This window comes from Pyrgilauda ruficollis, unplaced genomic scaffold (genome assembly GCF_017590135.1).
Source record: "Pyrgilauda ruficollis isolate IOZ18807 unplaced genomic scaffold, ASM1759013v1 scaffold2, whole genome shotgun sequence".
In the NCBI taxonomy this organism is placed as follows: domain Eukaryota; kingdom Metazoa; phylum Chordata; class Aves; order Passeriformes; family Passeridae; genus Pyrgilauda; species Pyrgilauda ruficollis.
Window position 1 is genome coordinate 15,305,482 of NW_024519206.1, and position 22,366 is coordinate 15,327,847.

Consider the following 22,366-nt stretch of genomic DNA (forward strand, 5'->3'; position numbering starts at 1 on the left):
TGATTTACTTACAAGTGATGCAAATTTTTAGGATAGACTCAGTGAGAAATCACATTAAGTATGTCAGTGATGACTTGAAATAGGTATGTTGCTGATTACTTGCAAAACGACAGCTATTGTTTGCCTGATAAACATTTGGTAGCTGTGTGTTTATTTTAGGATGGAATTAAGATGGTCCTTTGACGTGGTTTCATGTCAAATTATAAATCTAAGCAGATTTTAACTCCTGTTTCCTGCAGCACATTTACAAATTAATACAACTCTGCTTGAGCTGACACATGCATGCACTTATGCAGGGCTACATCACACCAGCAAAAGCCCATTCAATTGCCACAAGAATGAATATTGACACTTGGCTTTCTTCCATGATGTATCCTTTGGAGCATCATCCTGAAACTTGGTTGTTCCATCCCTTCATACTAATTTTAAACCATGACAATCATTTTATGTTATTAGCATCATGGAAGCAGAAAGTAGCATTTAGTGTGGGGCTTTAACAATTATAGAGTTTTATTAACTAGAGTGAGATAACAAACAGGACTTAACCGTTTATTCAAATTTTCTTTTTAAATTCAGCATTTTAATTTTTTGTATATCCACCTGACTACATAAAAATAATGTAGAGGTATACCAGGTCTTTTTAAATAACATTAAAATTCTTCTTCTGCAGAGTGATTTACTAATCCTCCAGTGGTGAATACCATCTCATTATTTTCAGAAAAGAATTCCCAGTACAATCTGTGCAACTCATTCAGTACCTGAAATTTCAGGAATGTACGATGCACCTTGTATTAACAAAAGCTTGAGTTGCTGTTTTGCTTGGATGTATGGCAAAACCTTTTTAATGCTCAGAGATTGATTTACTTTTCCAAGGATTACTGAATTTGTCCTTTCAAAAATCAAATAATTTTTAAATTTGTAGTTGAAACTGAGCTATTGGTACAAGGTAATTGTCATTATGCACAGTTTTCTACTGCCTTTTTAGCATATCTCTTGAGGTTAGACTGTGTATGCAAGGAGACCCTAGATACAAACATTCTCAGTGTGAAACTATTCTGCCATGCAAGGCCCCTCTATCAATGCTTTTGTTTCAGTCTTTCTCTTCTGTTTTCTGACCAGAACTGAGTTTTATAATTTGTATGGGTCATTAATAGTTATATTCCATCTCACTTGAATTTTTAAACTCCTTAGAAAACTTATCTAACAAAATTCTTTCGTGCTACTTTTCTCCTAAGTCTTCCCCTTTGACATCCCACCAGCACTTTATGGCAGCACACGGTTGCTGGTTGTGCCTGCAAAAGCCTTCTCCAGACTCCTACTTCCTCAGGTCTTTCCTACGATCGATATCACCTGTTTCTTCTGAAAAGTCTTGTTCTCCTTGTACTTTCACAATGACAACTTCCTGAACTTTATCTTCTGATTTTATGGCCTCTTTCTTCTTGTGCATTGTGTATTTACTTTTGCAAATCTCAGGAGCCAACGCTGTCTGATTTTCTGCAGACATTTTCTTATCAATTTTATCTCATCTGTTCACACAACTTCAGTTGGTCCTTTGTGCCAATGTGCCTTGCAAAAGTCCACTTTTTTACCTTATTTTCCTTTACCCAGCCCAAATGTCAGATGTCGTCTGTGACCTTTTCTTTTGAATGTGTCATTCTAAATACAAATTTAACAGGGTTTTTCCCTGCTTTTCTTCTCTCTATAAAAGTTTCCAGTGAAAAGAGCCCTATCAGCCAATGGGAGAAGCAGACTTTGTTCTAAGGCTTTCACATAAGAAAAATGGTAAAACACATGCCTGAGAAGTTTGACAGTTAGGAAGTGCTGTGACAGTCAGCAACTTTCACACTTCTTTGGTTTGGTTTGGGTTTGGTTTTTAAGTCAATGGACAATATCCTTAAGGCTTCAGTTTTTCAGTATTGCTAATTTGCCTTCAACAATACATGTTTGCCCTACCTGTAAGTTTACTGTAGAAATATTCTCTGCTTTCCAGCTGCTTAATAACATCTGTAATCATTTTGCTGTTGTGAAAAGCAGCTCGCCACCTTTTCTTCCTAAAACTGTGCACTTTAAGCAAATTGATTGCCTTTTCAATATACAGGAAAAGGTTTGTTTGCTTGTTTCAGGTTTTTTTTAATAAACTGCTTCTTAAGTGGATTTATGGGAGTTTTATTTCAGCATCCTAACTTACAATGAGCTACTTTTTGGTAAACTGGTTCAAAGTTTCATTGTCCTTTCGGAGGAAAAGTGATTAAATTGATAATTCTATTCTCCAAATCCGTACTCTAGTGAGGCATAGCTGTGTCAGTGCTTCTTCATTTCTGCATATGGCACTAGAACATATGCAGGAATTTAGTAGGCATACAGGAATCCAGGTAGGAAAATAAGAAATTAAATTATTCTGTGACCATTTTTAGATCTCTAGTCTGTGTGCTAATATAGAATAATTTAGATTACTTAGATGTAGGGGCTCCACTGCTATAGTCACTGCTAAAATTCCTCTGATTAATTTGACTCATTTCACAAATCTATTGGTAATCTATTTGTGTTTGTTTTTGTTCTTTTTTTTTTTTTTTTTTTTTTTTTTTTTTTTTTATTGTGAAAATTTTGAACTCTTTGTTTGAAAGCAATTATTTTAGGACAGATTTTCTCAACTTTATTCCAGAATCATTATAAAAATATGTGCAGCATATAGTAACCACAGACTCACACAATATTTGAGGTGGGAATCTCTGGAGATTCCAATGTCCCCTTCTCAAAGCAGGGTCAGATTGAATGAATTGCCCAGGAACACATGCAGATATATGCTCAATAGCATGAAGGATGGAAACTCCACAACTTATCTGGGAAGTCTGTTCCAGTGCTTGACTCTTCACAAAGCAAAAACAAAGGTTTTTCTTAAACAGAATTTCATGTTTAGGTTGGTCTGCCTGTTGGTAAAGATGCCCTCACTCTCAAAATAATGTGAATTAAAAGTTGGACTACACCTTCTGCCACAACAGATTAACATAAGATGCATGTTATGGTTCAACTGTATGGCTTTTTCTAGCTTCTCAGTAATCCTTAGGTCCATATGAATTTCTGAGGAGACAGATTTATTTTGATTATACATCATTTGTTGGAGGGAGGAGTTGTTCTTTTCAGTGTGCCAGAAGTGAAATACCATGTGCCAAACATTTTACATTCCAGATTTTTTATGTTGAAAATGTCTATTTGGAGTAGCACTGGTCTCTTGTAAGAAATTCTGCAACGTGCACTTTGATTTATTCTGCTTAATTACTGTCTCAGCTACTTCATGATTGCTCAAGCTACTGCAGTGAATATTCAGGAGACAATTTTTCATTTTAAAGCTTCTTATACCTGTCAGGAGGCACTACATTGGGATGGGGAACATAACCATACAGTCACCTAGACTTACAATCACCAAAGCAGCTGAAATTTTTTCAGGATACACAGACACCATGCAGTTCTATCAGTGGAGGAGATGGGATAGAAGCAGAGTTTTACCCCAATATTCCTGCTGCCCAAAGGAAGAACATATTGAAGAATCCTTTATTCTGGAATTACTCAGTTACATCCCCCCAGAATGACTTTGCTCCTGGCTCACCATCAAAGTAAGAAGTGTCTGAAACTCTTCTGCCATCATTAAAGAGAAACTACTTTCCTCCTGGTCTGTGGACTATAGTTTATATAATTAGGGGAAAAAACTTTCTCTCCCTGTTCCTTTTGGCATTTGTGAGCACGTAGATGCTCTGCCTCTCACCTTTTCACCTCCTTATCCAAGCAAATAAATTTTATTTGAGCCTTGAATCTTTAGAGATGTATCAATCTTTGCAGCTCTTGCTTTAGCCTTGCACCGAGTGTTAAATGCAAGTGGCAGTTCCATTCCAGCAGCTCTCAGAGAGGCACAGGTCATGTTCTGGAGCTGAGGGAAAAGTGCCCTTTGTGATATATGTAGAATGAAAATGAGAAAAAAGACAAGCAAAGTCTGATTCTTGAGCAAATGCAGAGCAGCAGACTGTTCTGGGATAGTCTGGAAGGTTGAGAGAATATATATATTAGCAACCAAAAAGTGCATACTCACCAGTCTCTAGATAAATTTATGCCCTTTCTTGCAGATTTTCCTTAGAAAACAAGGTTATCAAGGTGGAGGAGAAGGGAGAAGTTGTTTGTTTGGGTTTCTCTTTTGTTTTGTTTTTCATTTTGCTGGCAGATTGTTGAAAAGTATCTTCAGACATTCCTTTTAAAGTTTGAAAACTCAGCCATGTAAGACAGACAAGAGAAAGCATAGAAGGAACAGGGAATATCTTCAGTACATATGTTGCTGAAGCACTTTTCAGAGTCACGTGTGTGTGATAGGTGATTTTTTTAATGAGTCAGACAGTTTACAACCTTCCTATATAATTTATAACCTTTCTTATTTCTGTGGGAGAAAAAAATCTGAAAAGGGAGAAATATATTTTAAAGACTTTTACTGGCCTAGACACAGCCTGGTATCTTACATTTTATTAAGGAACCATGAGGACTAGAATGCATATTTCATGTGTACTGTGTGTTCAGAAACACATTTAGATGGCCTTGGGCCACTTGCAAAATTCAACTGTAATTACAGTTACAGAGCATGTAGTTCATGCTCTAGCTCCTCAGAACAATTCTGAGGTTCTGTAAAGACACAGCAGGTGAGATCTATTACAAGTGAGTTTTGCATAGCTGGAGAACAGATGGATTTACAACTATCCATCCTAAATTCTAAACTTATAGTTGTAAAAGAGGTTGGGCTTAGGGCCATTATCCTTGAGGGATAATCAGAGATACTTTCTGGGTCTTTAAATTACCACATGGAACATATACACAGACATAATAAGATTTTGAACTTATATATTTCTTAAGTTTAAAAACGCTTTTTAAAAAAAAATCTATTCCCCTTCCCCTTGCTGTTTTAACTCAGGGCAAGTTCCACTGATCACTAAACAATTTTATGGGGGTCTTATCTGGTTCTATATTTTACATAAATCTATTAACACAAGTCTTCATTCTCAAAAACACACTTTCATTACAAGATAGCAATTTTTCAGGTACATGTATTAGTATTTTCACTTCAGTAAGCAAGGTGTACTTTAATATCATAATCTGTGTAAATTATTTTTTAAATTATTTTTGCAAATAATAACTTTTAAATTATGATATTTTTTTCTGAATATAAAAGAGTAGGAAAAAATATAAATAGATAAAATACAATATTAAATTGTATGGAATTAAAGGAAAAGAGAAAACCCTCAGGTTCCATGATATTATGTCCTTAAATACTACACACTTGCAGAGGAAGAGATATCAACACTTGCTGAAGAGAGCGAAAAGTTTCTTGGTGATTTAAATAGTTGGCATTATTTCTATATATTATTATTCTATGTATTATATTTCTATATATATTATTTCAGTATTATATCTATATATATTATTTCAGTTCTAGGGGTTCTTGAAAAATATTTCAAATATTCTCTTTATTACTACAGTTACATTTTTGTTCATAATGATATATGAGCATATCACTGTCTCACGAGCTTTGTGGGAATTGGCTGGGGGAAATACAAACTATTCCTGGAAAAACAGTCACTTTAAAAACAGCTGGAAGTGAGTGATGACCCAGCAGTAAATTCAATGCTACATTTCATTCTGTAAAAAAAACATATGACCACTCACTTCACTTGAATCAATAGACATGTCTCAAGTTTGATGACATAATAAAAACGATGATTTTCCAATTTGTGAGACAATTCTAGAGCAGTAACAGTAGAAAGCTGTCAAACTATTTTTACAGAATTATGGAATAGCTATTTTTGAGTTCGAATATTTTACTTCATTACAAAAGTTCTATAACTTTTGGCAGTATTATTAATAAATGAAAAAATAGTTTAAAGTGATTAACTTTCAGTGTTCTTCTGGTGAAACTTAGCCTATTGGAAGCAGTTGAAGAAAGGTATGTCTTCTGGAAATTTTTTTCCCAATTCTTTTTTATGAGTTTTATGAGATAGACCCAAATACAGACATCTAAAAAGGAAATCTTATTTATTTATTTATTGATGAGCAAAATGGAAGAAGAGAAAGAACCCTTCTTTTGGCTTTGCATGTCTCTTTCATCACACCATTTTTTTTCTTCATAGTGGAAGAATCAGCAGACCAAAATGTGGTTAAGGATTTTCATCTCATAAGCTGTTTAGAAGTCTTTCTAATTCATAAAAACATTAATAGTAATGTATAATATGGCTTCTTTTCTCTTTCTGTTCAAAGTGAATTTTCTCTGAAGGCATAATTCTAAAATTATGATAATTATACTGTTGATTCTGCGTAAAATTTGCCCCTTTAAAAAATGTTCTGCAATAATGTTTACAGTGCATAGCTGGTATGTGTGTTAGGTACATCTTCTTATTTAATCAATTAATCAGTTAACAGAATTTTAAAAGCAGCTAGAGGCTAGCCTGGATCCACCATACAGAAAAGAGTTTTGTGAATTGTTGATGCTGGCAGTGAGAATGTGTCATACAACCAACAGAACTCCTGTAGCCTCTTGCCCACGGTAATGCTTTTATTCTGTCATTAACACCAAAGAAGACTTTTATCAGTTTTCTATTTATTGGCAACTGCTGGTATGCTGTCTCCTGAATAATAACTGATTTTTTTTCTAGATTTTTTAAAAGCCTAGAAAAAAATTAAACCAACTTTCCATATAATCTGGTTTTAGAGATTTTTTTTGTGTTCATTTAGAGTTGCTTTACCCCAGGTGTCTCCTTCAGTATTTCCTTGGTGGTTTGCTTTTCTTGAAGACTGCTTATGAAACATGTTTTGTGTCAATGATACTGGATAAGTTTTAAAATCATTGTGTTTCTTGCAGACATCATTGTACATATTTTATTGCACATGGGTTATTCATGAGGGCCTATTCAAAGATCACACTTTCTGTTGTGCTATTCCTTACCTTATGATGTGAGTGATGAGACATTCTCAAGACATGCATTAAAAGGACAAAAAGGATTTTATTGCACTTCTTACAGGAAGCCTTTTATAAATAGAGTTGAACATATGATGGACAAATTCTTTTACAAATCATTCACTGAATCCAGAGTCAAAAGGAAACAATTCAGTACTTGTAAGATATTCCAGGTAAAACACATCTGTGTGTGACTGGGCTATGTGGTTGTGACAGCATGATGATATACACAAGAAAGGTAATGGGGGAGGTTTGTTTTCCTGCCTGATTTCAAAATAGAGCAGCAGGAGAGACCACACAGGTATGACAATATATCACTGTGTTTTGAGCAGGGAAGGGTTCAAACAGCATCAAAAATCACGACATTAACCTGGTTACTATGCATTTTCACAGTGTTCCTTCCAGTGTGTGCACAGAGCAGCATCATGGATTTCTTCAAATCTGTCTGTATCTGGATACCTTTCACCAATGGAGTCCATTTTTTTTTTTTTCCTGTTCTACTCTGTTGTTGGTGTTATTGTTCAAAAGGAAATCTAGTTTACACACTCAAAATGATGGTATTTCTATGATAAATTTTCTTAGGGTGGGAGTTGCCATTATTTGCTGTTTCATCTCATGATTGACTTTAATTTTGTAAACAATGAAATAAATGAAAAGTTCTTATCTACGATGCCAACTTACCTAATCCTTTGAGTAAAATACTAGTAAAATAAAAATTTTATCTTTTTATTCCTCATACTCCTGGCTTAGCTCTCAAAATAGCTAAAATGAAGCAATCTCATTATTTTACAGAATATATTTATAAAGGTGTACACCACATTGCTAAATAAACCTAAAATGCAGAATTTTCACAGAGAACACCCACTATAGAGTACATGTAAATCTGGAACTCGCTGTTTTTCTTCAGGACTCTTTGTGCATAGTGTTTAAAGAGATCTATGTCTGTACTATCTTTCCTACTTTTGCCCAGTCAGAGTTATTGAACATCATGACTTCAGATGGTCATATTTACACTCTTTGAAGGGGATAGTCAATGTGCCTGAATCAATCTTACCCTAAGCCTAACATCCCCACCTGCCAAGCAAACAAAACAGCAGTGGCAATCAAGTAGTTGGGGCTGGAATATAATTTTGAGCATGAAGCTAAAATTCTTGTGAAAATAGAAAAAAGCAGCAAAGAGCCACGGTCCTGTCCCTAGTGGTGAACTTGTCTTTCCTTGGCCACTGTACTGCAGAAATACTGCTTAGAGATCCAGGTCTGCAGCTTCATAGCCTTTAGGATAATTCTGTCACACTGGTTGTTGGTGGAAATGCCATATATGACTGAATAAACTTACTCAGTTGTGCATGTGCTTCCATAACTAAACTCCCAGGCTACTTTGCATCATCCCTCTATTTCATTCACATACTGCCAGGATATTGTGTTCTGGTTTAAATTTGAGAGGTGAACGTTGATTTTATTCATTCTTTATGTTTTAGGTAAACATGGGCAAATCTCTTGTATTTTCCTGTGTCCTGTGAATGAAATGCTAGATCTTGATTTTCCATTTTATGTCCATGTGCATTTGTATTGAAAATTTTCAGTACAAAATTATGGGTAATGACCCATGATCAGACTGGGAGATGTTTCCATACAATAATATATTTAGTATGTATCACACCAGACAGAATTGTAGGTAGTGGTTTTAATTAATGCAAGAATGAGAGAAGTGAAAGCAGTTCTTTTGAAGGGATATGAATGAATGTTACGAAGAATGACGAAAAACTACCAAGGCTGAGACATTTTTTTGTAAATAAAGTGCAAACTTTCTGGCCAGAGCAGGTTAGTTCATTTTGGTATTTGGAAAAAAATGCATGTCATGGTCTCTCTCATGCCACAGGTTGTCTGCTGTGGACTGAGCATAGTGCTTCTTGGTCAAATCAGGGTTACTGAGTCTTCACTAAGGGGGAGGCACTGGAACAGCTGGAACTGGTGAATGTTCCATCCCTGGAAGTGTTCAAGGCCGGGTTTCACGGGTCTTTGAGCAACCAGCTCTAGTAGAAGGTATCCCTGCCCATGGCAGGAAGGTTGGAACTAGATGATCTTAAAGGTCTCTTCCAACCCAAACCATTCCATGATTCTATGATTCTATAAATGTGTCAGACTTTACCTGGAGAATGAGATCATTATAAATAATAAAGAATTCTGGACTCTATCTAATGCTATGCTCTGACTATTCTGATTTTAGGAAATAATTCTTCACCAAAAGTGTTATCAATCTTGGAACAGGCCGCCTAGGGAAGTGGTTGAGTCACCACACCTGAAAGTATTTGAAAGCTGCATCAGAGTGGCACTCGGGGACATGGTTTAGTGGTGGACTTCACAATTAGTGATTGCGAATTGATGATCCTAAGGACCTTTCCAACCTAAATTATTCTAGGATTCAATGAACTGCTTAGAAGGAGAGCAGACATATATTTGGTGTCAATTTAGTCAGTAAAGCTGACTTTCCAGTTCTTCTGCATTGCTAGGGCAGCATATACCTATGAAAGCTTGTCAGAAGTTGTCAGGGTTTATATTTCTGATTTATACCAAAGAAATGGATCTTTTGTTTTTTTCCAAAGGGACAAGAAAAGAGTTATGCCCCTTGCTATTAACCTTAAATAGATGATTGAAGCCTCATGTTCTTATAAAAACACAAGAAAAGACAAGAGTTACAAAGACATTTGTGTCTGGATGTGCTTTCTTTTACTGCAACCTTCCCACACAAGACTGTGAGTCTTAAGCTGTTAGGAGGCTAATGTTAAGCTTAGCAAAGAGGTGTTCAGTTATTTTATTTTCTTACAAAATATTTTTTAATTGTCATGTCTGATGGTTATGGTACTATACCTATGGTCATTTGAAAGTAGAGCAACCAGAAGGACAGCAGTAAGAGTTAACAAATGTATTACCACTTTTCTGATAAAGGGGAGGCAAGACTAAACTGCAAGCATCCTTTTTAGGAGCTGTCTTGGGGAGGGAATTACCATTACACAGGAAGGGGTGTGTAGAAGCACCAAGAAATAGACCCCTAAATCTGGGATTTTTCTAGAACAATATTTCTCATTGCATTTGTGGAGATGAGAAGTCCTTTTGATTTTAAGCACAGGGCAAAAATAAGCCAATTGTATTAAAGTGACTTTCAGCTTATGGTTGATTTTATTCTTGGATATTTTTTTCTAAGATCAGCCATGGAAAAAAATAAAAAATCAAGTCTGTCAGGTGCCTAAATTTTTGAAGGACCAGAGAGAAACAGATGGGAGTTTATAAAAAATGAGCTGTCTCTTCCAGAATAGTGAGCTGTGAACTGAGTATGACAAGAGGGAAGTAACAGAAAATAATCACACACTTGTAGATGCACACCTGAACAATGTAGTTTGCTAAAGCTCAGAGTTTATTCCTTTCCTGAAGACATTGGGAGACCAGAAAGCAGGAGAATTCACAAATGTCATTCACTTATTTATAAACTACTGACATATGCTCTGATGGCATCCTATCTTTACAATACACTCAATTTTTTTTCACTTCTAATAACAACCGTAAAAACTTTTTTGCCAATTCTGGTTAGTAAGAGAATTACTACTTTATAATTAATATAATGCTTTCCTTATTGATGCATGCTTTTCTGTCTCTAGGAGTTGAGTGACACAGAGGTAGCATTAGTCCTTTGCAAATAGTGTAATCAGCATGTGATGGAAGCCAGTGACTGTGAAAATATGCAATTGGTATGGTTCTAAGTGCCATATCAAGTCCCATAGCCTGAGCCGGTTAGGGACTGAAACTCTGAACCTAGGTAGGAGAGACAGAATCTGTGTAAAGCCAAAAATTGTCAGGCTGCTGGACCATAAACTTTAAAACCTTGTAAGGAACCTGTCCTCATTTAAAGAGTGGATAGAAAGTGAAACTCTGTATCAGTAAATATATGGGGGGGGAAAAAATCAACTGAATATGTGTGCATCAACTGCTGCCATAGTCTCATGGCATTCTGGAAAGAGATAGAAATGTGAACAGCTTTCAGCTCAGTGCTCAGCATAGGACAGAAGGGCACACCTGAGCTTTAGGAGTTATAAAGAAAAAGCCTGAAGGCAGTATTACACCATTGTACCAGGCAATCGTATATCCATAGCTTGAAAGCTGCATGTTGTTCTGCACATAGCTACTGAAAAGATATGTTTAAAGAATATATTTTAAATGGCATGGGTGATCTAGCTGAGGTAAAGAGAAGACTTCCAAGGTTGACCAGAGGTAGGGAGATCCACGTCCACGCTGGTAGGCATCGTATTGCTGGGGATTGTTGAAAGAACTCAAGGATACCACCTAAAGGCACCAGGCTTGCCTTCTGAGCACGGCTCGGTGTGGGTCTCACAACAGATCACATCACCAAGGCTCTTTTATCTGCCATCTGCCAGCAGGGACTGCCTCGGGCTCTATAGGCTTAGGACAAGGACAGGTATTAGATAGGGCACAGCATGAGGAGGAAGCCTTTAGCTAAAGAATCTCAGAAGCATTGCTGGCCAGAAGCTCAAGAAAAGGGTTTTCTCAGCCTGCCTCCCAGCTGACCTGAAGCCTGTTTTATTGACTTCTTTTGGAAGCAGTAGAGTGAAATGAGTAGCTTCAAACAACATGGCAGTTTAGGTTGAGAAAGGGAAAAAGAGAGGCCTGTAAATAGTTTTAAGGAGAATTTTCAAGTCATAGGACAAAACCAGGCTACTATAGCTGAAGAATTCTACAGCGGAGACCAACTTCAATTGACTTAAATTCATTTTTCCTCAGAGAAAGAGATAAGCATTTTGTTCTTACCTAGAATTTCAACCGACTCAAAATTTAGTTTGAGTGTAAGTGGTTTGATGATTGAGAGATTATTTTTTTTAAAAAAAACAACATTAATTTATTTTGGTCTTTTCCGAAATAATGCGTTTTTGTTCTGTTATTCTTCATTGTAGCTGATACCAATGTGTGTTGGAGATGGAAAAGTGTGAGGCTTCTTCATCTGTCCCCCTTCAACTTTTGAGTAGCTATTTGGCTTTGCAGTACAAAGATTTCCCTTCTTGTTTTTTTTACTTTTCTTTTTCCCCCTTCTCTTTACTGACAAGTTAAAAAAAAATCCTCAGCTAGAGAGTGCTTTTGCATGAGTTACATGGAAACTTCTTGAAGTAAAGAAGAAGAGAAGTTTGGAAAATTTTTCCTCCTACACATTTTGTTATGTATGGTTTTGTGCTGTTAAGCCAAAAATACATCAGTCTCCTATAATACAAATCTTTCTTGCTTTTCTAGGCAGGTTTCAAGATGTAGCTATTTTGCTTGCTTCTAAATTCTGGCTCTGCTAATTAGTCTTGTGTTTTGTTAATTTTTTCCCCCTTAATTTGTATGCATTCAATTGACTTTAATTAAACCTCCTTGACAGACGGCTTCTTCCTTTAGTCCCATAATTTCTTTTTTCTTAATCCTGACACATCACAAAAAGTCTGCTTTCATTTACTCTGGCATCAATTCATTGTAATTCCATCAGAGTGACTAGAATTACTTTGAATTTACTGCTTTACAAGCAAGAACAAAATTTGTTCCCATGATTGACAATTACAGACATCTGAATGGAGGTAAAAACCACAAACCTTTCCAAAATAATGTTCAGTCTTTACTCTTAATGGGTTTCATGTCACCAAGGAATATGTCACGCGATTTTGCCAGTGGCCATGTGGTGGGAAAAGGAATCTAAACACATGAATGTAAGAATTGGTTATTACTAATGAGCAAGCTTACAAATTAGCATATTCTGACATAATGAAAGCCTAGTACAAGTCAGACTCTGTTTTTAAAATTACAAAGGAATTTTTTTTTTTCTGTGAAGTGAGGGAAAGAGTAGGATTACTTCAAGAATATTTTCAGTGGTTACTTCTACACATCCTTCCCTCTGGTCTGAAACAGTACAGAGCACATTTATCTTAAGTGTGAAATCAAATGTTGCAATTACTTGCTTCTGAGTTGTGTGAAGGCATTTGACAATTAAAACTGCAGTGGTTTTTATTTGCCCTTCAGGAGAGGGGGGTTTTGTTTCTTTGCTGCAAAAGATTAAGCAAAAGAAAAGGTGTGCATAATATTTACATTTCTACCAATGTCTGAAATGTCAGTAGTTCAGGTCCCAAAGGTTAAAGTGTTATTTCCTGATCTTTAATGCACTCTCACTTCTGTTCTGCAGAAAAATGGAAAGGAAGAGGAAGAGCAGGATCGCATTTTGAGTCTGCACGCAGACGGAGTAGAGCTGTCCTTTATCACATATCTGGACATCTACAAAGAAGAGAGAAGAACAAATTAAAAATTAATAATGTAGGTGAAATTCTTTTCTTCCCCTACACCTCCAGAAAAAAAAAAAAAAAAAAAAAAAAAAAAAAAGCCTTTGCCCTAACTTAAAAATAAAAATTAAAAATGTAGGTGAAATTCTTTTCTTCCCCTCCCCCCCCAGAAAAAAAAAAAAAAAAGAAAAAAAAAGTAGCCTTTGCACTAACTTACAAAAAAAAATTAAACTACTGTAAAATGTCAGGGAGTACTTGGGTTTTATCCTGATCACAATTTTACAGCAACAAGGATTAGAATGTTTCTCACTGAAGCATGTTTCTTCCTACTGTGGCGCTTGTTACCATATAGCAAGACAGTGCATTTAATCATACTATAAACAGACATTTAATCCCATGAAAGCCACATTATAAAATTTCTCAGGACTTAGATTCCACAGGTTCTCAGAATTTTAGGTCCCAGTTTACCTTGTCATCTCAATTATTTTATCTCAACTATTACTATTTGCCCAAAAAAACAAAAAAAAAAAAAGAGACTCAAGGTCTTCCTCTAGCTGAAACTCTTAATGCTGTTAAGCTACAAAAGGTCACACTTCATTTAAGCAAGTTTTCATGTGAATTTCTCCAACTTTATACTGTGATATTTATATTTTAATTTCATAATTGAAGTAGTAATGTTTCTGTCTTCAAATTAATTCAGTATTCCCCCAGTAACTATAAATAATGAGTCAGTTCACAAAACATGCTGTTAATGATGCTAACACTAAATCAAACCATAGACAAACCAAAAATATAGCAACAGAATGACTTCTAAAGAAATGTTAATGAGAAAAAATAACTCTCCTGCTTTGTGCAGTACAAATTAAAAGTTTAAAAAGACTGGCTATAGATTAAGGGCATGAAAATACACAACTGGCATATATGTCATAGGGCATACAACTACTTCCATTGAATTTAAATATTAAATATTGAAAAAAGATTAAATGTTGAAAAATTATTTTTTTTAAGTTACAAGTGTTTCATGTTGAAGAAGCATAATAATAACAAAAAAAAACAAACCTGCAAACTATGACCAGGTGTTCCAGGGACATTTTCATTGTATGGCAATATGATAATATTTTTTAGGAATATGACTCTTAAATAATGTTTGATGGCTTACCTGTACTGTCAAAATGCTAGTGCGGATGTTATTTTACCATGTTAAAACATTTATTCTAAGACTAATTTATTAGCTTTAGTGCATGGATTTTTGGAGCTAAGTGTTGGAAATAATATGAGAAATGCTTTCTTTTCTGTGATTAAAAAATGGGCTGACTCTAAGAACAGTGAGAATTCAGCTGCTTAAATTCATTAATAAGAACCAAGAATAGAGAAGACAATGACATCAGTATTTCAAAGGAAACACAAAGACAAAGGCTGTGACAGACAAGGCAAATGTAGTTAAGTCTACGGTTATGCAGGTTTTGTCTTTTTAATTTCATAGTGAATAACTTCAGAAGTAATCTTAGCTTGCTGAATGCACAATATTGTTTTGGGAGGCTCTTTGCTGCTGGAACAGCATTAGCCAGGAGCGCAGTAACAGTGAGCATGAATTTTGTTAGTAAATAATGCAAGACAGGTCATGTCCCACATGCTGCTTTTTTGGGAAGGCAGGTGTTTTTTGTTAAAGCTATGAAAGGTGAAAACTAAGAATTTCTACAGCTTAACGCTGAAATCTTGGTTGCCTAGAACAGTGGTAAGACACAGACTCAAGACAAACTAATCTAGTGAGAAAGGTAGTCAGTTCTGGAGACATATTATAGTAGATTAATATTTTATTTAGATCAGGAGTGCAATTTGAAAGAAAAACAAAACGTTAGTCCTACTAATTATGCTTTCATTCACATGAACTGGACTCCTGTAGATGAAACAAAACTAGGAGAGGTGCTTCAAGTACTGGAGCTGTTCAATCCCTAGGACCAGGCTAGAGATAGTCTGAAAGAACCTACTTCTTCCCATATGTTCCTATTTACAGTGCTATGTCTTTGTGTATACAAAGCTCTCACCTATCTGTCCAGTAGAATAATATTGCTCTGCACTGATAATTAGTTCAAAAGAGGAAGAAATAGTTTGCCAAATGCAGTACCCTCTTACTCCACTTAATCTGTAACTTATTAGTCTTCTTCCTGCCCCAACATTCACAAAAGCTATTCCTTGAACACCTGTATAAATGAATGTGAGGCCTCGGTTAGAAAAAAATTAACATTTGTCCTTGCCTGCATATGTTATTATGATTTTTTTTACAAAACCGCCAACCACCTAAAGGCTTCATTACAAGAAATGCTTCTGTGTAATCAAATAATTGTTTTGTCTCGTTTAATTTTTTCTCTCTTTTTCAGAATGTTTTTGTAGATAAACCAGCATTTCCAGAATACAAAGTTTCAGATGCAAAAAAATCCAAATTCATATTGCTGCATTTTAGCACTTTTAAAGCTGGCTGGGACTGGCTTATTTTACTGGCAACGTTTTATGTTGCTGTGACTGTACCTTACAATGTTTCCTTTATTGGCCATGATGAGCTGTCTACAACTCGAAGCACAACTGTCAGTGACATTGCAGTGGAAATTCTCTTCATCATCGGTAAGACTTGTTTGGGGGTTGTTTGGGATCTCTTTTCTGACATTTAGGACTTTTACAGAATGAATAATATTTTAGAAAAGGAAATAATCTTCCCTTTCATGACTTTAAAGAAAATCAATTTTAGTTGTATGGCTTGATAATTTATCTGAACTTTAGATCGCCCTTTTTTTTTTTAAACTTTAAATTTATTTGGGTAGTTCTGCTGTTACTCTAAAGCGACTTTCAATTTAAAGGAGGATTGAAACCCATTGTCTCACCTGGGGATGCCTCAAACCTTCCCAGTATAGGGATGTGCCCTAGAATTGCTACAACTTTGTTCTCAATCTATGGGGGTAATTTTTTTATTTCACACTTAGAAGAGCCATGGACCACAAGCTGAATAGATTTTTTTCAAATATCAATGTAAGATTTAAACTCATAAACATGTGTGCATTAACACACATGTACAATATCAATATGCTATATTGATAACTGGAATAGAATTTGAGGAGTTTGAGTCTGTCATCTGATCCATTCTCTATACTTTTTATTTCTGTGATCCATAAAACTTTTTATTTCTGTGATTATTAAAAGATTCTCATATCTTCTAAGAATCAAAAAGGAGACAAGGTCATATGTAATAATGGCTTGTACAAAAGAAATTTTTTTTTTTTTTTTTTTGGTAGTATCTTTTTTCAGTTTAGTTCTGAAGATTGAAAAGAATCCCTGAATAGAGTCAGACAGATTTTTCTCCAATATTTTATTGTTATAATACCACTCAGTGCTGTCACACTGACAAACTAGAGCTCAGATCTGTTGCTACTTGCAGGTGGAGAAGCTATCATTTCTAAGAAATAAGCCAAGTTGGATATGTCTTTCTTGAACATGAAAGGGTTCAGATGGGTTCTGAGAGAGAAAGTGTCTTGGTTTGAAAAGACAGGTGTCTGCCAAGGAAGGCAGGAATCTCTCTTGAAATGGAAAATTCCATTCCCTCCGATTTATAATTTTGAATTTAAGAAGCTCTCAGGTAAAGATATGAGAGTAGGAATAACAGTTCTTTATTAGGAAAAATAAAAGGAAAAATAAAAATAAAAACGCAGTAATACAAAACAGCACTGACAGAGTTAGAATATGACCTGACACTCTGTTGGTCAGGGTGTTGGCAGCAGACCCATTAAATGGTGGCTGCAGTGCTCCTGCAGTGACACGTGTGGTTCTGTTGAAGCAGTGATCCTGTAGAAGGGATCCTCTGAAGGTCCAGTGATGGTGTAGATGGGCCTGGTCTTCCTCTGGGAATCCAGTGGAAAAGGCTGCTCTGGTGCTCCAAATCTCAGATTATATCCAGGTAGGAATGCTTGGCTCCTCTCCATGGGCAGAGTATCTCACAATGGGATGATGTAATTTCATCAGTCATGCAGTGACTCAATGGCCCATTAACAGAAGAAATCTCCCTGGAGGGAGGATGGATTGTAGAAGAGGTTTAAAAAAACTGCTGCACCTGGTTCTAACACATGGCAATAGAATACATACTTCTGGCCACATCTTGCATTTGCAGCCTAAGACAGAAAGAGATCAAAAAACCAATAAAATCATTTTCAGATTTGAAGCTTCTTTCCACTTTGATCTTTCTTACGTTTTTGTGAAAGAATACAGCTTGGCTCAAACATTAAAAGCAACATTACAATCTTCTCTAGAAATAAGTAAAATCAAAACACTTATAAATAACTCAGAAGATTTTCTTATAAAATTTTTGAAAAGTTATTCCTTTTCTCTGTCAGCTTTACTGTAGACAGTAAGACTGACAGGTGATATGGCTGATGGAAGACTCAAATGTTGTCATGAATAAATATTTGTTTCTTCCTTTGGTCTTTGTTTTGTCATTAGACTTAAGGTTTAAATGTCCATTTTATGTTCACTGTTAGATCATGGTGGACTCTCTCACATTAATGCAAACAATTCACATTCAAAGATTCTCAAGCACTGCAGTAAGAAATTTGCATTCTGCAATGCAGATCATCAGGGATCATCCCATGTCTAGTGTAAAAAGAGTGAGGTTGTGACTCTAATCAGTCATAAATTAATGTTACATTAAGAATACTAAATCAAATAAACCCATTGATGTACCTGGGTGACTTCATAAAAAGAGTAGAATCAAGGTTACAATATTTTGATAATGGTGTAAATAACTAGTTTGTGTTATAAATGTGTTTATTTGAATATAAGCACAACAGAGTATAATCTTTATCTAAATGATTTACCTGATGTAGTATTCATTCGAGGCATGAAAGATGGTGAACTGCTCAGTGTTACTTTTCTGGTTATATATTTTGCTGGAAATATGGAGTCTTTATATCAGTCAAAAGCAAAGACACACTTATGATCAACAGAATGGCTGAGTAAGAAAAATAAAGCAAAGAAGACTTTCTGTAAATTTTACTTCATATTTTCTAGTTAGATTTTTAGCCCAGGAAATCACACTATGGCTGTATCTAAATGCATTCAAAGAAATGTGCATGGAGCACTAGAAGAGACTTTGACTAATCATGTTACTGGTAGCCACAAACACTGTACTGTAGGATACCGATATTCCTCCCTCAGAGTTTGAATAACAGCTCAGTTTCCCCAGAATAATTTTCTTTTTCTAGAGTTATTATCTGATTTAAGTCTCCAGCTCTGAGGAAAGGTTTATGGAGTATTTTCAGGACATTGTCATGCTGCATTTGAATCCCTGCAGTGAATTTAAAGAAATAGCGTGTTTATGATCGTCTCTCAAGGGTGGCTTTTCTGTTAAAATGTTGAATTAATGTGTCTCAGAACATGTATAACTATATTGAAAGTGGTAAGATTGACAACATACTTAAATTTAAGCATAAGTTTTCAGGCATTTGTTGCATCGTGGCTCTGACAAGCACATCTTTGATGGATGATCTGTGTGCTCTGAGAAAAGTCAATGAGAAATGTTGAGAGAAATTCTCCTTATGATGCTGCTGCCTCACAAATGCAGTGGGGAGATCTGTGTGATACAGGATCTTCAGCTGTATTACAGTTTTGTAGTCACAGATTGAGGTATCACAAAATAGTCATGGATTGAAGAAATAGAGACTATCTATTTTGATTTTATTCATATTTCTGAGAACATGCAGCAATATCCCTTTTATGAACATGGTTTGTATAAACACTCATTTGGACTTGACAAGGTCTTTGTTTTTAGCTGTGTTATCCAAGACTGATTGTATTCTCATGCATATGGTGTGACTCCTGGGGATGGTTCTGTGGATGGCCAGGAACTGGACTGGAACAGGAACCGGTGATCCTGGTGGGTCCCTTCCAACTCAGCTTAATCTGTGATTCTGTGATGTGTGTCAACCTATGCTTAAGCATGATAAAAATACATATGAAAGTGTTCTTCTGACTTGGGGTTCTTACAAGTAAGAGCATTGATATGAATTAAATTATTTATGAGAAAAGCATCTAGCTAGAGGTGTAACTGTTTTAGCCTTTAAAGTTCTCTAAAACTCAGACAGGAGATAAACAATAATAACAGCACGTTTTGTGACATCTTCCAGGAAGAGCATGAAGGGAGAACATAATTAGGTCTTCTCCTATGAAACTAAATTTTTCACTTGATGTTTCCTGTGATAACTTGTGTGATGCTGTATTTCAGTGTACTTCCATTATCTGTTTCCCTTTGTTATGTGTGCAAACCTTCTCTAACATCCTCCTGTAAATAAATATTTTGCTTCCTCTTACCAAAATAGAGTAGAATTTGTTTAGTTTTAGAATTTTTATATTGTCTTATGTATTCAAAAACCATAAAGAGGTGCAGAAAAAAAAAGCTTGTTACCCTTAATGTATTTAAAAAACTCATTAAAAATAGGTTAAGAAGTGTTTTATCAGGTGAGGGCTATTACTGCTTTATTGCACTATTTGCTTCAAAGTTTATGCTCCTGTATTTGCATAGACATTAGCTGGGTCCTTCATTCTGGATACGTATGTCTGGGAGTCTGAATGTCAATATTTCTAAGAAACATAAAGGATCTTGATTACTTTTCAATAATATTTTTAAATTTTTCTGTCTTCTGGAGGGAAAAAAAAAAAAGCAGAAGAACCTCTCAGCAAGTTCATTCAATTTAATTAGTAATAACCTCCCAATTACTTAATTTTACTGTCCAGTGCAATGCTATTTCTGCAACAGTTTCATTCCAGTTTTCAGATATTGCCTTTCTTTATCTGTTTTGTTTTCTTAAAAATGTATTGAACATCTTGATTGAAGAAAGCAATAATATCTGAAAAATTATCAGTACGTTATTGTCTACGCACAGGGCTATTTGAACAGGAGGTTTTCAAAAGGAGTTGAGATCAGTGCAATGGTTCTGTGAAAATATGCACAGGCTTTCTGGGTAATGGTAATGTATTATTTGATGAATAAGATCAAAAGGGTTTGAGTATTTTGTATCTAAGATGGCCAGGAACAACTATAGAGAGAAGAGCTCAATTTTCTCTTTGTGGATCATTTAGTTTTTAGTGAAAGACAAACACTGGATGCTAATTATAGCTATAAAATTATACTTCTTTTGAACAGACTGGAGAGTTATTTTAAGTGATTTCCTGCAGTATACTACTTTGGCACCTGTGGGGGAAAAAACCTATACCCATCCCTTCCTCCACTCTTCCCATACACACTGACATCTCAAGACTTGATCTATGGTTTACACTTTCAAGAGAAAAATTTGATCTTGATTTAACTAAGATATCATCTATTTGTATGTATATTTCTCTCTGTCCCACTAAATATTATTTAACGAAGTGTTTACCAGCAATTTATGCTTTTAAAGCGGTATGTTTAACAGCACTAAAGCTCTGATTTGTGTGGTATGACACTATAGACTAAGGGGACTTGTGTGGCCATTACTATCTATCACAAATGTAAATGACTCAAAATCTTTCAAAAACTGTTTTAAATCATATTAAGTCCTTGAATCTCACACATTTAATATGTAGAGACTTAAAACTATGGTATAAACCTTGTAGAAATTAATATAATCATTCATGACTTACACAGTAATTCAAGTATACATATTATATTGAAAATAAGATATGCTGAATGAAATTTGTTGGAATGAGATGAGAAAGTATTAAATGCTATAAATTTCATTCGATTGCTTTAAAATGGAAAGCTTGTTTTCTTTTTTCTTTCATCTTATTAATTATTATAACGATTATAATTTCCTATCTTTGCAAGTGCACAGAGGGTCATTTAAAACAATTTCTTTGTCTGGGGGACACATCTAAGAAAACGTCTCCATTTTGAAAGGAAATGGTAGTGTCTTGAAATTTTGAAGGTGTGGTTTCAGGTAGTAATAGGAAAGGACCAAGGGAGCGGTTTGAAATTATCTCTGGAAATTTATTTCTAAGCAACAAATGGTCTCATCTGTGAATGCCTATGAACAGAGAGTGTAAACAGATAGAGTCACATTGTTGATACACCTAATATTTGAAAGAGAAGGTCATAAGAAAATGTCCATGCTCTATGGATTGCCTAGTAATGTGAAAAAACAGTGCAAAATATTTATGCTAAAAAGCAGTAATAAGTTTCTTAAAAATTCCCCCTCAAAACATCAAACTCAAGTGGGCAAGACCACTATAATGCTAAAATCTTTCCAATAACCTTCCTTGGATACTTGTAAGGAGAAGAGATGCTTGTCTGCACACAAGATGCTGTTTCTAAGCACAAAAACATCAGCCTCAACCTGAAGGAGAAAAGTCTAAGCCACAAGTGATTATTCCATGGAACTATTTCTGTATCTTCAGGTAGATGCAGATAAGTGTTATGGTGATGGAGGCACCCTGAAAATTTTATTTGCATTGCCTCTACTAACTCCTTTTTATTAGAGCTACAATCACACAAAAGTTGTATTTTTCATTTGCTATCCTATTGATAATACAATATTGTATTTTTCGATAAGATTAAAGTCATTAAATCTTTTCTAGGTAATCTGATCTAGATAATTTCCATGGAAATTATTTGATGCTTAATAGCTTACCCCACTTTTTGTGAATTAGCATGTGGTCTTTTTTCCCTTTTTTTGGTATGATTTATGGCTATTATCTATATGAATTACTGCAAACTGCATGGGGTAAGTTCTGAGAAAAATATTTCAGGTTTTCCCTTGAAACTTGCCAAAAATTGGAAAAGAATTAAGCAGTTATGCAACTGCCCACTGAATATTTTACTGATTTGATCTTTGCTTTGTTTGTTGCAACATTTGTGTGAAGTAAAATCTGTTCATGAAATACCCAACCCTTATGTCTTCCTTACACAGGCTGAATTTAGTGAAAAGCTACATCATATTATTGATGTTTCTCCATTCTTTGGAATTACTTCTTTCTGCCATATTTCTGCAGGTTCTATTAAGAAAATTGTCCATGTAGAATTTTTCACACTTCTGCAGTCACGCCTACTGCGTTTCAAAGCAGA

General features: G+C 35.2%; 1 protein-coding gene across 1 annotated transcript in view; it reads left to right on the top strand.

Annotated features, from left to right (window-relative positions):
• The window catches only part of KCNH8 (potassium voltage-gated channel subfamily H member 8), a 177,337-nt gene that overhangs the window by 73,264 nt on the left and 81,707 nt on the right, over positions 1-22,366 (top strand). The window contains exons 4-5 of the mRNA XM_041466515.1: positions 13,197-13,324; positions 15,669-15,909. Of these exons, the coding sequence (XP_041322449.1) occupies positions 13,197-13,324; positions 15,669-15,909 (369 nt within the window). The remainder of the gene's footprint in view (positions 1-13,196; positions 13,325-15,668; positions 15,910-22,366) is intronic.